General features: G+C 46.7%; 1 protein-coding gene across 4 annotated transcripts in view; it reads left to right on the top strand.

The window, feature by feature from the left end:
* The window catches only part of LOC135552832 (serine/threonine-protein kinase PAK 1-like), a 46,449-nt gene that overhangs the window by 28,541 nt on the left and 3,658 nt on the right, over positions 1-14,250 (top strand). For all 4 annotated transcript variants that reach the window (XM_064984722.1, XM_064984723.1, XM_064984724.1 and 1 more), the window contains exons 6-9: positions 584-697; positions 3,044-3,245; positions 4,278-4,341; positions 4,465-4,626. In XM_064984722.1, the coding sequence (XP_064840794.1) occupies positions 584-697; positions 3,044-3,245; positions 4,278-4,341; positions 4,465-4,626 (542 nt within the window). The remainder of the gene's footprint in view (positions 1-583; positions 698-3,043; positions 3,246-4,277; positions 4,342-4,464; positions 4,627-14,250) is intronic.

The following is a 14,250-nucleotide window of genomic DNA, read 5'->3' as shown; positions in this document are numbered from 1 at the left end:
AAGAAGGGGAGGGAGAAGAAGGGGAGGGGGAGGGAGAAGGGGAAGGGGAAGGGGAGGGAGAAGGGGAAGGGGAGGGGGAAGGGGAGGGAGAAGGGGAAGGGGAGGGAGAAGGGGAAGGGGAGGGAGAAGAAGGGGGAGGGAGAAGGGGAAGGGGAGGGAGAAGAAGGGGAAGGGGAGGGAGAAGGGGAAGGGGGAGGGAGAAGAAGGGGGAGGGAGAAGGGGAAGGGGAGGGAGAAGGGGAAGGGGAGGGAGAAGAAGTGGAAGGGGAGGGGGAAGGGGAGGGAGAAGAAGGGGAAGGGGAGGGAGAAGGAGAAGGGGAAGGGGAGGGAGAAGGGGAAGGGGAGGGAGAAGGGGAAGGGGAGGGGGAAGGGGAGGGAGAAGGGGGAGGGAGAAGGGGAAGGGGAGGGAGAAGGGGAAGGGGAGGGAGAAGAAGGGGAAGGGGAGGGAGAAGGGGAAGGGGAGGGAGAAGGGGAAGGGGAGGGAGAAGAAGGGGAAGGGGAGGGAGAAGGTGAGGGAGGGAGAAGAAGAGGGATAACAGGAAAAGAAAGCGAACTAACTGAAAGTGATGTCACGTCCTCCTCAGAGCTCCAAGGCTGTGTCAGAGACGCCTGCCATAGCAACCGTATCTGAAGACGAGGATGAAGATGAGGCCACACCCCCTCCTGTTGTCGCTCCCCGACCAGAACACACTAAATCAGTAAGACATGCGCCACACGCACACACACACACACACACTCAGCCCCCTGGCTCCAGACAGGGTAAATAAAGTAACACTCCTCGTGCTGGTCCTCACCAACAGACTCAGCATTGTGTGTGTGCGTGTGTGTGCGTGTGTGTGTGTGTGTGACGATCATAGGCGGCCAGAGAAATCCCCTAGAGAAGTCTGTTCTCTGATTGGCTGAGAGTGGCCTTTCGGTCTAAAGTGAAGTGGTGTCCCAGACAGGGATACTGCCATTGCACCACTGTTGCCACGGTGATTTAGCAGCTCATTGCACCTGACTGGGACACACACAGACACATAACATCAGGAACAGGAACTGTAACAGGTGGTTTGGTAGCCCACCAATTGCATAAGCTATAGCTCAGAAGGCTAACAGTCCTTCTCTCTCTCTCTCTCTCCCTCCCACCCACCCTCTCTTTCTCTCTCTCTCCTCTCTCTTTCTCTCCCCCTCTCTCTCTCCTCTCTCTTTCTCTCTCTCTTTCTCTCCTCTCTCTTTCTCTCCTCTCTCTCTTTCTCTCCTCTCTCTCTTTCTCTCCTCTCTCTTTCTCTCCTCTCTCTCCTGTTTCTTTCTCTCCTCTTTCTCTCTCTCTCTTTCTGGCTCTCTTTCTCTCTTTCTCTTTCTCTCCCCTCTCTCTTTCTTTCTCTCTCACCTTTCTCTTTCTCTCCCCTCTCTCTTTCTCTCTCTTTCTCTCCCATCTGTCTTTCTCTCTTTCTGTCTCTCTTTCTCTCTCTCTTTCTCTCTTTCTCTCCCCTCTCTCTTTCTTTCTTTCTCTCTCACCTTACTCTTTCTTTCTCTCCCCTCTCTCTTTCTCTCTCACCTCTCTTTCTCTCCCCTCTCTTTCTCTCTCTCTTTTTCTCTCCCCTCTCTTTCTCTCTCTCTTTCTCTCTCCCCTCTCTTTCTCTCTCTCTTTCTCTCTCCGCTCTCTTTCTCTCTCCCCTCTCTTTCTCTCTCACCTTTCTCTTTCTCTCCCCTCTCTCTTTCTCTCTCTTTCTCTCCCATCTGTCTTTCTCTCTTTCTGTCTCTCTTTCTCTCTCTCTTTCTCTCTTTCTCTCCCCTCTCTCTTTCTTTCTTTCTCTCTCACCTTTCTCTTTCTTTCTCTCCCCTCTCTCTTTCTCTCTCACCTCTCTTTCTCTCCCCTCTCTTTCTCTCTCTCTTTTTCTCTCCCCTCTCTTTCTCTCTCTCTTTCTCTCTCCCTCTCTTTCTCTCTCTCTTTCTCTCTCCCCTCTCTTTCTCTCTCCCCTCTCTTTCTCTCTCCCCTCTCTTTCTCTCTCCCCTCTCTTTCTCTCTCACCTCTCTCTTTCTTTCTCTCTCTCTTTCTCTCCCCTCTCTCACCTATCTCTTTCTTTCTCTCTCCTCTCTCTCTTTCTCTCTCCCCTCTCTCTTTCCTCTCTCTCTTTCTCTCTCCCCTCTCTCTTTCTCTCTCCCCTCTCTTTCTCTCTCTTACCTTTTTCTTTCTCTTTCTCTCCTCTCTCACCTCTCTTTCTATCTCTTCTCTCTCTCTCTCTCTCTCTCTCTCTCTCTCTCTCTCTCTCTCCTTTCTCTCCTTTTTCTCTCTCTCCTTCTCTCTCCTTTCTCTCTTTCTCTCTCTCCTTTCTCTCTTTCTCTCTCTCCTTCTCTCTCTTTCTCTCTCTCTCCCCTCTCTTTGTCTCTCTCTCCCCTCTTTCTCTCTCTCTCCTCTTTCTCTCTCTCTCCCTCTCTTTCTCTCTCTCTCCCCTCTCTTTCTCTCTCTCTCCCCTCTCTTTCTCTCTCTCTCCCCTCTCTTTCTCTCTCTCTCCTCTCTCTTTCTCTCTCTCTCCTCTCTCTTTCTCTCTCTCTCTCTCTCTTTCTCTCTCTCTCCCCTCTCTTTCTCTCTCTCTCCCCTCTCTTTCTCTCTCTCTCCTCTCTCTTTCTCTCCTCTCTCTTTCTCTCTCTCTCCTCTCTCTTTCTCTCTCTCTCCTCTCTCTTTCTCTCTCTCTCCTCTCTCTTTCTCTCTCTCTCCTCTCTCTTTCTCTCTCCCTTCTCTCTCTCTCTTTCTCTCTCCCCTCTCTCTTTCTCTACACATCTCTCTCTTTCTCTCTCCTCTCTCTTTCTCTCTTACCTTTCTCTTTCTCTTTCTCTCCCACCTCTCTCTTTCTCTCCTCTCTCTTTCTCTATCCTCTCTCTTTCTCTCTCCCTTCTCTCTTTCTCTCCCTTTGTCTCTCTCTCTCTCGCTCTCTCACCCTCTCTCGCTCTCTCTCGCTCTCTCACCCTCTCTCGCTCCCTCTCTCGCCCTCTCTCCCTCTCTCGCCCTCTCTCCCTCTCTCTCGCTCTCTCTCTCTCCCGCTCTCTCTCTCTCTCCTCAGATATACACTCGTTCTGTGATAGATCCCCTCCCAGCCCCTCCCACCAGAGACGTTGCCACGTCGCCTATCTCCCCCCCACCTCCAGAGGGTGCTACCTCCGCAGTCACGCCCCCCACTAGCCCCTCCCCTGGTCCATCACTGCCACGGCCCGCAGACAAAACACGCAAGAAGATGTCTGATGAAGAGATACTGGAGAAACTACGTAAGTAACACACACACAGGTATTCTGAAAGTTGCAATAGAAGTGAACTGAGCTGGCTGCTGGTTTCAGATCCCAGGTACCATCTCCTGTCATTGTGCACTAAGGTACTCTGTATTGATGAATGGTGTGTATACTCTGTAATCATTCAAATGTATTTATAAAGCCCTTTTTACATCAGGCGATGTCACAAAGTGTTGAGAAACTCAGCCTAAAACCCCAAACAGCAAGAAATGCAGATGTAGAAGCACGGTTGCTAGGAAAAACTCCCTAATCCATTGGGGGAGTTGTGTATGTGTGTGTATAACTAGTTAAACTATATCATCCTGTGATGCTCCATGCCTCAGAAGTACTCAGGTCTCCCTCTACTGGTAAGAAACAATACTGTCACTCAGACATATCTTCCTGCCCTCCTGTTCAACCCTGGCATTTGATTGATCCTCTTCTCTCTATACCATCCAATCTCCTGGAGTTACCGAGTGATTCTGTGAAATTGAGCGTCTGACAGTCTCCCCTCCTCCTGTGGACTCAACAAGATATTCTGTCTGTTACTGTCTCTGTCTCTCTCTCCGTCTCTCCCTCTGTCTCTCTCTCTCTCTCTCTCCCCGTCTGTCTGAGTCTGACCAGCATGTCTTTGACCTGACCCTGACAGCCGTAGTTTTAAAGTGAAGTCTCTGAGAGTCTCTGTACTGTAGTGTTCCTACTTCTCACGCTCCATCTCTCCTCTGTTACTGTCTCTCTCTGTATCTCTCTCTCTCTCTGTATCTCTCTCTCTCTCTGTATCTCTCTCTCTCTCGCTGTATCTCTCTCTCTCTCTATCTCTCTCTGTATCTCTCTCTCTGCATCTCTCTCTCTGTATCTTTCTCTGTATCTCTCTCTCTGTGTATCTCTCTCTCTCTCTGTCTCTGTCTCTGTCTCTGTCTCTCTCTGTCTCTGTCTCTGTCTCTGTCTCTGTCTCTGTCTCTGTCTCTCTCTGTCTCTGTCTCTGTGTGTGTGTTTAATTTATTAACCTTACTTCTCTCTCCCTCCTCTCAGGGAGTATTGTCAGTGTGGGAGACCCCAAGAAGAAATACACGCGCTTCGAGAAGATTGGACAGGGGTGAGTCTACACTACACACATACACACACACACACACACACTACACACACACTACACACACACTACACACTTTGAAATGAAAGAAGTCTCTCTCCCCCCTCCTCTCTTTCCTTCTCCCTCCAGTGCGTCAGGTACGGTATATACAGCCATAGACATCGCTACAGGCCAGGAGGTGGCCATTAAACAGATGAACCTGCAGCAGCAGCCCAAGAAGGAGCTCATCATCAATGAGATCCTGGTCATGAGGGAAAACAAGAACCCCAACATAGTCAACTACCTGGACAGGTGAGACACACACACACACACACACACACACACACACACACACACACACACACACACCAACATCGTTTACTAGACAGGTGAGGCACACACACACACACCAACATCGTTTACTAGACAGGTGAGGCACACACACACACACCAACATTGTTTACTAGACAGGTGAGACACACACACACCAACATCGTTTACTAGACAGGTGAGACACACACACACCAACATCGTTTACTAGACAGGTGAGACACACACACACCAACATCGTTTACTAGACAGGTGAGACACACACACACCAACATCGTTTACTAGACAGGTGAGACACACACACACACCAACATTGTTTACTAGACAGGTGAGACACACACACACACACACACACACACACACACACACACACACACACACACAACATCGTTTACTAGACAGGTGAGACACACACACACACCAACATTGTTTACTAGACAGGTGAGACACACACACACACACACACACACACCAACATCGTTTACTAGACAGGTGAGACACACACACACACACACACACACACCAACATCGTTTACTAGACAGGTGAGACACACACACACACACACACCAACATCTTTTACTGGACAGGTGAGACACACACACACCAACATCGTTTACTAGACAGGTGAGACACACACACATACACACACACCAACATTGTTTACTAGACAGGTGAGACACACACATACACACACACCAACATCGTTTACTAGACAGGTGAGACACACACACACACACACCAACATCGTTTACTAGACAGGTGAGACACACACACACACACACACACCAACATCGTTTACTAGACAGGTGAGACACACACACACACCAACATTGTTTACTAGACAGGTGAGACACACACACACACACACACACACACCAACATCGTTTACTAGACAGGTGAGACACACACACACACACACACACACACCAACATCGTTTACTAGACAGGTGAGACACACACACACACACACACCAACATCTTTTACTGGACAGGTGAGACACACACACACCAACATCGTTTACTAGACAGGTGAGACACACACACATACACACACACCAACATTGTTTACTAGACAGGTGAGACACACACATACACACACACCAACATCGTTTACTAGACAGGTGAGACACACACACACACACACCAACATCGTTTACTAGACAGGTGAGACACACACACACACCCACACACCAACATCGTTTACTAGACAGGTGAGACACACACACACACACACACCAACATCGTTTACAAGACAGGTGAGACACACACACACACCAACATCGTTTACTAAACAGGTGAGACACACACACACACACACACACACCAACATCGTTTACCAGACAGGTGAGACACACACACACACACACACACACACACCAACATCGTTTACTAGACAGGTGAGACACACACACACACCCACACACCAACATCGTTTACTAGACAGGTGAGACACACACACACACCCACACACCAACATCGTTTACTAGACAGGTGAGACACACACACACACACACACACCAACATCGTTTACAAGACAGGTGAGACACACACACACCAACATCGTTTACTAGACAGGTGAGACACACACACACACACACCAACATTGTTTACTAGACAGGTGAGACACATACACACACACACACACACATGCCAACATCGTTTACAAAGTCAGGTGAGACACACACACACACACACACCAACATCGTTTACTAGACAGGTGAGACACACACACACACACCAACATCGTTTACTAGACAGGTGAGACACACACACACACCAACATCGTTTACTAGACAGGTGAGACACACACACACACACCAACATTGTTTACTAGACAGGTGAGACACACACACACACACCAACATCGTTTACCAGACAGGTGAGACACACACACACACACACACGGCCAACATCGTTTACCAGACAGGTGAGACACACACACACACACACACACACACACACACACACACACACACACACACACCAACATCGTTTACTAGACAGGTGAGACACACACACACACACCAACATCGTTTACTAGACAGGTGAGACACTCACACACACACACTGTTTACTAGACAGGTGAGACACACACACACACAAACACCAACATCGTTTACTAGACAGGTGAGACACACACACACACACACACACACACACACACACACACACACCAACATTGTTTACTTGACAGGTCAGACACACACACACACACACACACACCAACATCATTTACAAGACAGGTGAGACACACACACACCAACATCGTTTACAAGACAGGTGAGACACACACACACACACACACACCAACATTGTTTACTAGACATGTGAGAGACACACACACACACACACACACCAACATTGTTTACTAGACATGTGAGAGACACACACACACACACACACACCAACATCGTTTACTAGACAGGTGAGACACACACACACACACCAACATCGTTTACTAGACAGGTGAGACACACACACACACACACACCAACATTGTTTACTTGACAGGTGAGACACACACACACACCAACATTGTTTACTAGACAGGTGAGAGACACGCACACACACACACACACCAACATTGTTTACTAGACAGTTGAGACACACTCTGTATCTCTCTGTATCTCTATCTCTCTGTATCTCTCTCTGTATCTCTATCTCTCTCTCTGTATCTCTCTCTGTATCTCTCTTTCTGTAGTGAGAGAGATACAGTCTAGTGAGACACACACACACCAACATCGTTTACTAGACAGGTGAGACGCACACACCCACACACGCCAACATCGTTTACTAGACAGGTGAGACACTCACACACACACACCAACAACTTTTACTAGACAGGTGAGACACACACACACCAACATCGTTTACTAGACAGGTGAGACACACACACACACACACACACACACACACACACACACACACACACCAACATTGTTTACTAGACAGGTGACACACACACACCAACATTGTTTACTAGACAGGTGAGACACACACACACACACCAACATCGTTTACTAGACAGGTGAGACACACACACACACACACACCAACATTGCTTACTTGACAGGTCACACACACACACACACACACACACACACACACACACACACACACACACACACACTCACCAACATCATTTACAAGACAGGTGAGACACACACACACCAACATCGTTTACAAGACAGGTGAGACACACACACACACACCAACATTGTTTACTAGACATGTGAGAGACACACACACACACACACCAACATCGTTTACTAGACAGGTGAGACACACACACACCAACATCGTTTACTAGACAGGTGAGACACACACACACCAACATTGTTTACTTGACAGGTGAGACACACACACACACCAACATCATTTACAAGACAGGTGAGACACACACACACACCAACATTGTTTACTAGACAGGTGAGAGACACGCACACACACACACACACCAACATTGTTTACTAGACAGTTGAGACACACTCTGTATCTCTCTGTATCTCTATCTCTCTCTGTATCTCTATCTCTCTCTGTATCTCTATCTCTCTCTGTATCTCTCTCTCTGTAGTGAGAGAGATACAGTCTAGTGAGACACACACACACACACACCAACATCGTTTACTAGACAGGTGAGACGCACACACCCACACACGCCAACATCGTTTACTAGACAGGTGAGACACACACACCCACACACGCCAACATTGTTTACTAGACAGGTGAGACACACACACACACACCAACATCGTTTACCAGACAGGTGAGACACACACACACACACACACGGCCAACATCGTTTACCAGACAGGTGAGACACACACACACACACACACACACACACACCAACATCGTTTACTAGACAGGTGAGACACACACACACACACCAACATCGTTTACTAGACAGGTGAGACACTCACACACACACACCAACATTGTTTACTAGACAGGTGAGACACACACACACACAAACACCAACATCGTTTACTAGACAGGTGAGACACACACACACACACACACACACACACACACCAACATTGTTTACTTGACAGGTCAGACACACACACACACACACACACCAACATCATTTACAAGACAGGTGAGACACACACACACCAACATCGTTTACAAGACAGGTGAGACACACACACACACACACACACCAACATTGTTTACTAGACATGTGAGAGACACACACACACACACACCAACATTGTTTACTAGACATGTGAGAGACACACACACACACACACACACACAACATCGTTTACTAGACAGGTGAGACACACACACACACACCAACATCGTTTACTAGACAGGTGAGACACACACACACACACACACACCAACATTGTTTACTTGACAGGTGAGACACACACACACACCAACATTGTTTACTAGACAGGTGAGAGACACGCACACACACACACACACCAACATTGTTTACTAGACAGTTGAGACACACTGTGTATCTCTCTGTATCTCTATCTCTCTGTATCTCTCTCTGTATCTCTATCTCTCTCTCTGTATCTCTCTCTGTATCTCTCTCTCTGTAGTGAGAGAGATACAGTCTAGTGAGACACACACACACCAACATCGTTTACTAGACAGGTGAGATGCACACACCCACACACGCCAACATCGTTTACTAGACAGGTGAGACACTCACACACACACACCAACAACTTTTACTAGACAGGTGAGACACACACACACCAACATCGTTTACTAGACAGGTGAGACACACACACACACACACACACACACACACACACACACACACACACACCAACATTGTTTACTAGACAGGTGACACACACACACCAACATTGTTTACTTGACAGGTGAGACACACACACACACCAACATTGTTTACTAGACAGGTGAGAGACACGCACACACACACACACACACCAACATTGTTTACTAGACAGTTGAGACACACTGTGTATCTCTCTGTATCTCTATCTCTCTGTATCTCTCTCTGTATCTCTATCTCTCTCTCTGTATCTCTCTCTGTATCTCTCTCTCTGTAGTGAGAGAGATACAGTCTAGTGAGACACACACACACCAACATCGTTTACTAGACAGGTGAGATGCACACACCCACACACGCCAACATCGTTTACTAGACAGGTGAGACACTCACACACACACACCAACAACTTTTACTAGACAGGTGAGACACACACACACCAACATCGTTTACTAGACAGGTGAGACACACACACACACACACACACACACACACACACACACCAACATTGTTTACTAGACAGGTGACACACACACACCAACATTGTTTACTAGACAGGTGAGACACACACACACACACCAACATTGCTTACTTGACAGGTCACACACACACACACACACACACACACACACACACACACACACACACACACACACACACACACACAACATCATTTACAAGACAGGTGAGACACACACACACCAACATCGTTTACAAGACAGGTGAGACACACACACACACACCAACATTGTTTACTAGACATGTGAGAGACACACACACACACACACACCAACATCGTTTACTAGACAGGTGAGACACACACACACCAACATCGTTTACTAGACAGGTGAGACACACACACACCAACATTGTTTACTTGACAGGTGAGACACACACACACACCAACATCATTTACAAGACAGGTGAGACACACACACACACACACCAACATTGTTTACTAGACAGGTGAGAGACACGCACACACACACACACACCAACATTGTTTACTAGACAGTTGAGACACACTCTGTATCTCTCTGTATCTCTATCTCTCTCTGTATCTCTATCTCTCTCTGTATCTCTATCTCTCTCTGTATCTCTCTCTCTGTAGTGAGAGAGATACAGTCTAGTGAGACACACACACACACACACCAACATCGTTTACTAGACAGGTGAGACGCACACACCCACACACGCCAACATCGTTTACTAGACAGGTGAGACACACACACCCACACACGCCAACATTGTTTACTAGACAGGTGAGACACTCACACACACACACACCAACATCGTTTACTAGACAGGTGAGACACACACACACCAACATCGTTTACTAGACAGGTGAGACACACACACACACACACACACACACACCAACATTGTTTACTAGACAGGTGAGACACACACACACACACACACACCAACATCGTTTACTAGACAGGTGACACACACACACACCAACATTGTTTACTAGACAGGTGAGACACACACACACACACACACCAACATCGTTTACTAGACAGGTGAGACACACACACACACACACCAACAATGTTTACTTGACAGGTCAGACACACACACACACACATAATTTACAAGACAGGTGAGACACACACACACCAACATCGTTTACAAGACCGGTGAGACACACACACACCAACATTGTTTACTAGACAGGTGAGACACACACACACACCAACATTGTTTACTTGACAGGTGAGACACACACACACACCAACATCATTTACAAGACAGGTGAGACACACACACACACACACACCAACATTGTTTACTAGACAGGTGAGAGACACGCACACACACACACACACACAGCAACATTGTTTACTAGACAGTTGAGACACACTCTGTATCTCTCTGTATTTCTATCTCTCTGTATCTCTATCTCTCTCTCTCTGTATCTCTCTCTGTATCTCTCTCTGTAGTGAGAGAGATACAGTCTAGTGAGACACACACACACACACACACCAACATCGTTTACTAGACAGGTGAGACGCACACACCCACACGCCAACATCGTTTACTAGACAGGTGAGACACACACACCCACACACGCCAACATCGTTTACTAGACAGGTGAGACACACACACACACACACACACACACACACACACACACACACGCCAACATTGTTTACTAGACAGGTGAAACACACACACACACACACCAACATCGTTTACTGGACAGGTGAGACACACACACACACACACACACCAACATTGTTTACTAGACAGGTGAGAGACACGCACACACACACACACCAACATTGTTTACTAGACAGTTGAGACACACTCTGTATCTCTCTGTATCTCTATCTCTCTGTATCTCTATATCTCTCTCTGTATCTCTCTCTCTGTAGTGAGAGAGATACAGTCTAGTGCACATATGTCAGAGTCAAGGCCCGCGGGCCACATCCGGCCCGCGAGAAGGTTTTTTACGGCCCCTGGGATGATCTTGATTTATTATTAGAACCGGCCCGCAGACCGCAGCAAGCCGGCAGCCCGCAGATCTTTTACACGCACCAATACTACATTTCCCACAATGCAACGGTGACGCACCGAGCAGTAGGCTGCTTCATTTCAATATTTATTGGCACAGCAGTCGTCAGCATCACAGTAAAATTAACTTTCAGATACCCATCAAAAATGGCAAAACGGAAGGTGGACACTGAGAACCGGGGTTTCAAACAAGGTGGGAGTCGGAGTATATGTTCACGGAGGTAGCTGGAAAACCTGTGTGTCTTCTGTGTGGAGAAAGTGTGGCGGTACTGAAAGAGTATAATCTGAGACGACATTATGAAACGAAACACGCGGACAAAAACAAGAATATGGACATGGAACAAAGGCTACAAAAGGCAGAGGAATTAAAACGAGGCCTCAAATCTCGACAGGCTCTGTTCAAAAAAGCCAAATCACAAGGCCAGGCTGCTGTCAAGGCCAGTTTTATTTTGGCAGAAGAGATCGCTAAATCAGCCCGGCCATTTACGGAGGGGGATTTCATCAAAAACTGCATGATTAAAGTTTGTGACGAAGTTTGCCCAGAAAAAAGGCAACTCTTTTTAAATGTGAGTCTGAGCAGAAACACCATTGCCGAGAGAGTAGACCAGTTGTCCATCAATCTAAAAGAGCAGCTTGTGAAAAAGGGAAAAGATTTCATTGCATATTCCTTGGCTGTGGATGAGAGCACCGACATTTCTGACATTGCCCAGTTGTCAATTTTCATCCGCGGAGTGGACTCCAGCCTAAGCGTGACAGAGGAGTTTTTGGCTTTACGTCCTATGCATGGCACAACTACGGGGCATGATTTGTATGAAGAGGTGTCAAGATGTGTAAATGAGATGGAGCTGCCTTGGGAAAAACTCGTGGGTTTGACAACCGACGGAGCACCTGCGATGTGTGGACACAGGAGCGGACTGGTGGCGAAGATACGGGAAAAGATGCAAGAGGAAAACGCGACAGGTGAGCTGACAGCTTATCATTGTATCATACACCAGGAAGCGTTGTGCGGTAAAGCCTTGAAAATGGAGCATGTAATGAGCATCATCACGCGCACAGTTAACTTTATCAGAGCCAAAGGTTTGAATCACCGCCAGTTCAAGGCATTTCTGACGGAGTTAGAAACGGAGCATGGTGATTTGCCTTATCACACAGAGGTGCGATGGCTAAGCCAGGGAAAGGTGCTTCAAAGATGTTTCGAGCTTCGTGAGGAACAAAGTGTTGTTTTTGATTAATAGATTTTTGCACTTTATTTTATTGTATTTCAATCCAATTATATTTTAAAAATATTTCAGTTGAGTGGATGATAGAAAATTGCTATTATTGTTTTTTTCTTTGAAGTAAATTTAGCCCACTTTTGCTAAAATAGAAAATATAGGCTACTGATGGTGCCTTGAATACCGGTTTCTTTCATTTAATGTTCATGTTATGGGGATTTTTATATAAAGGAAATTTGTCTTTTGTGTCTGTTGAAAATTAAAGATTACTGACAGAGCCATAAGAAAATATTGCTTTATTTATCTGATCATATTGGAATATATTTGTTAGGTTTTCAGTAGGTTCAATTAGGTTCACTAGACTATATGCGTCATTTAAAAAATTTTCAATGAACATTCGAACAGTCCGGCCCTCGGCTTGTAGCTAAATTTTTTATTTGGCCCTCCGTCCATTTGACTTTGACACCCCTGGTCTAGTGAGACACACACACACACACCAACATCGTTTACTAGACAGGTGAGACGCACACACCCACACGCCAACATCGTTTACTAGACAGGTGAGACACACACACCCACACACGCCAACATCGTTTACTAGACAGGTGAGACACACACACACACACACACGCCAACATTGTTTACTAGACAGGTGAAACACACACACACACCAACATCGTTTACTAGACAGTTGAGACACACTCTGTATCTCTCTGTATCTCTATCTCTCTGTATCTCTATATCTCTCTCTGTATCTCTCTGTAGTGAGAGAGATACAGTCTAGTGAGACACACACACACACACACACCAACATCGTTTACTAGACAGGTGACACGCACACACCCACACGCCAACATCGTTTACTAGACAGGTGAGACACACACACCCACACACGCCAACATCGTTTACTAGACAGGTGAGACACACACACACACACGCCAACATTGTTTACTAGACAGGTGAAACACACACACACACACCAACATCGTTTACTAGACAGTTGAGACACACTCTGTATCTCTCTGTATCTCTATCTCTCTGTATCTCTATATCTCTCTCTGTATCTCTCTCTCTGTAGTGAGAGAGATACAGTCTAGTGAGACACACACACA

The sequence above is a fragment of the Oncorhynchus masou genome, chromosome 13 (assembly GCF_036934945.1).
Source record: "Oncorhynchus masou masou isolate Uvic2021 chromosome 13, UVic_Omas_1.1, whole genome shotgun sequence".
NCBI classification, from domain to species: Eukaryota; Metazoa; Chordata; class Actinopteri; order Salmoniformes; family Salmonidae; genus Oncorhynchus; species Oncorhynchus masou.
This window is presented reverse-complemented; position numbering and strand designations above follow the sequence as displayed.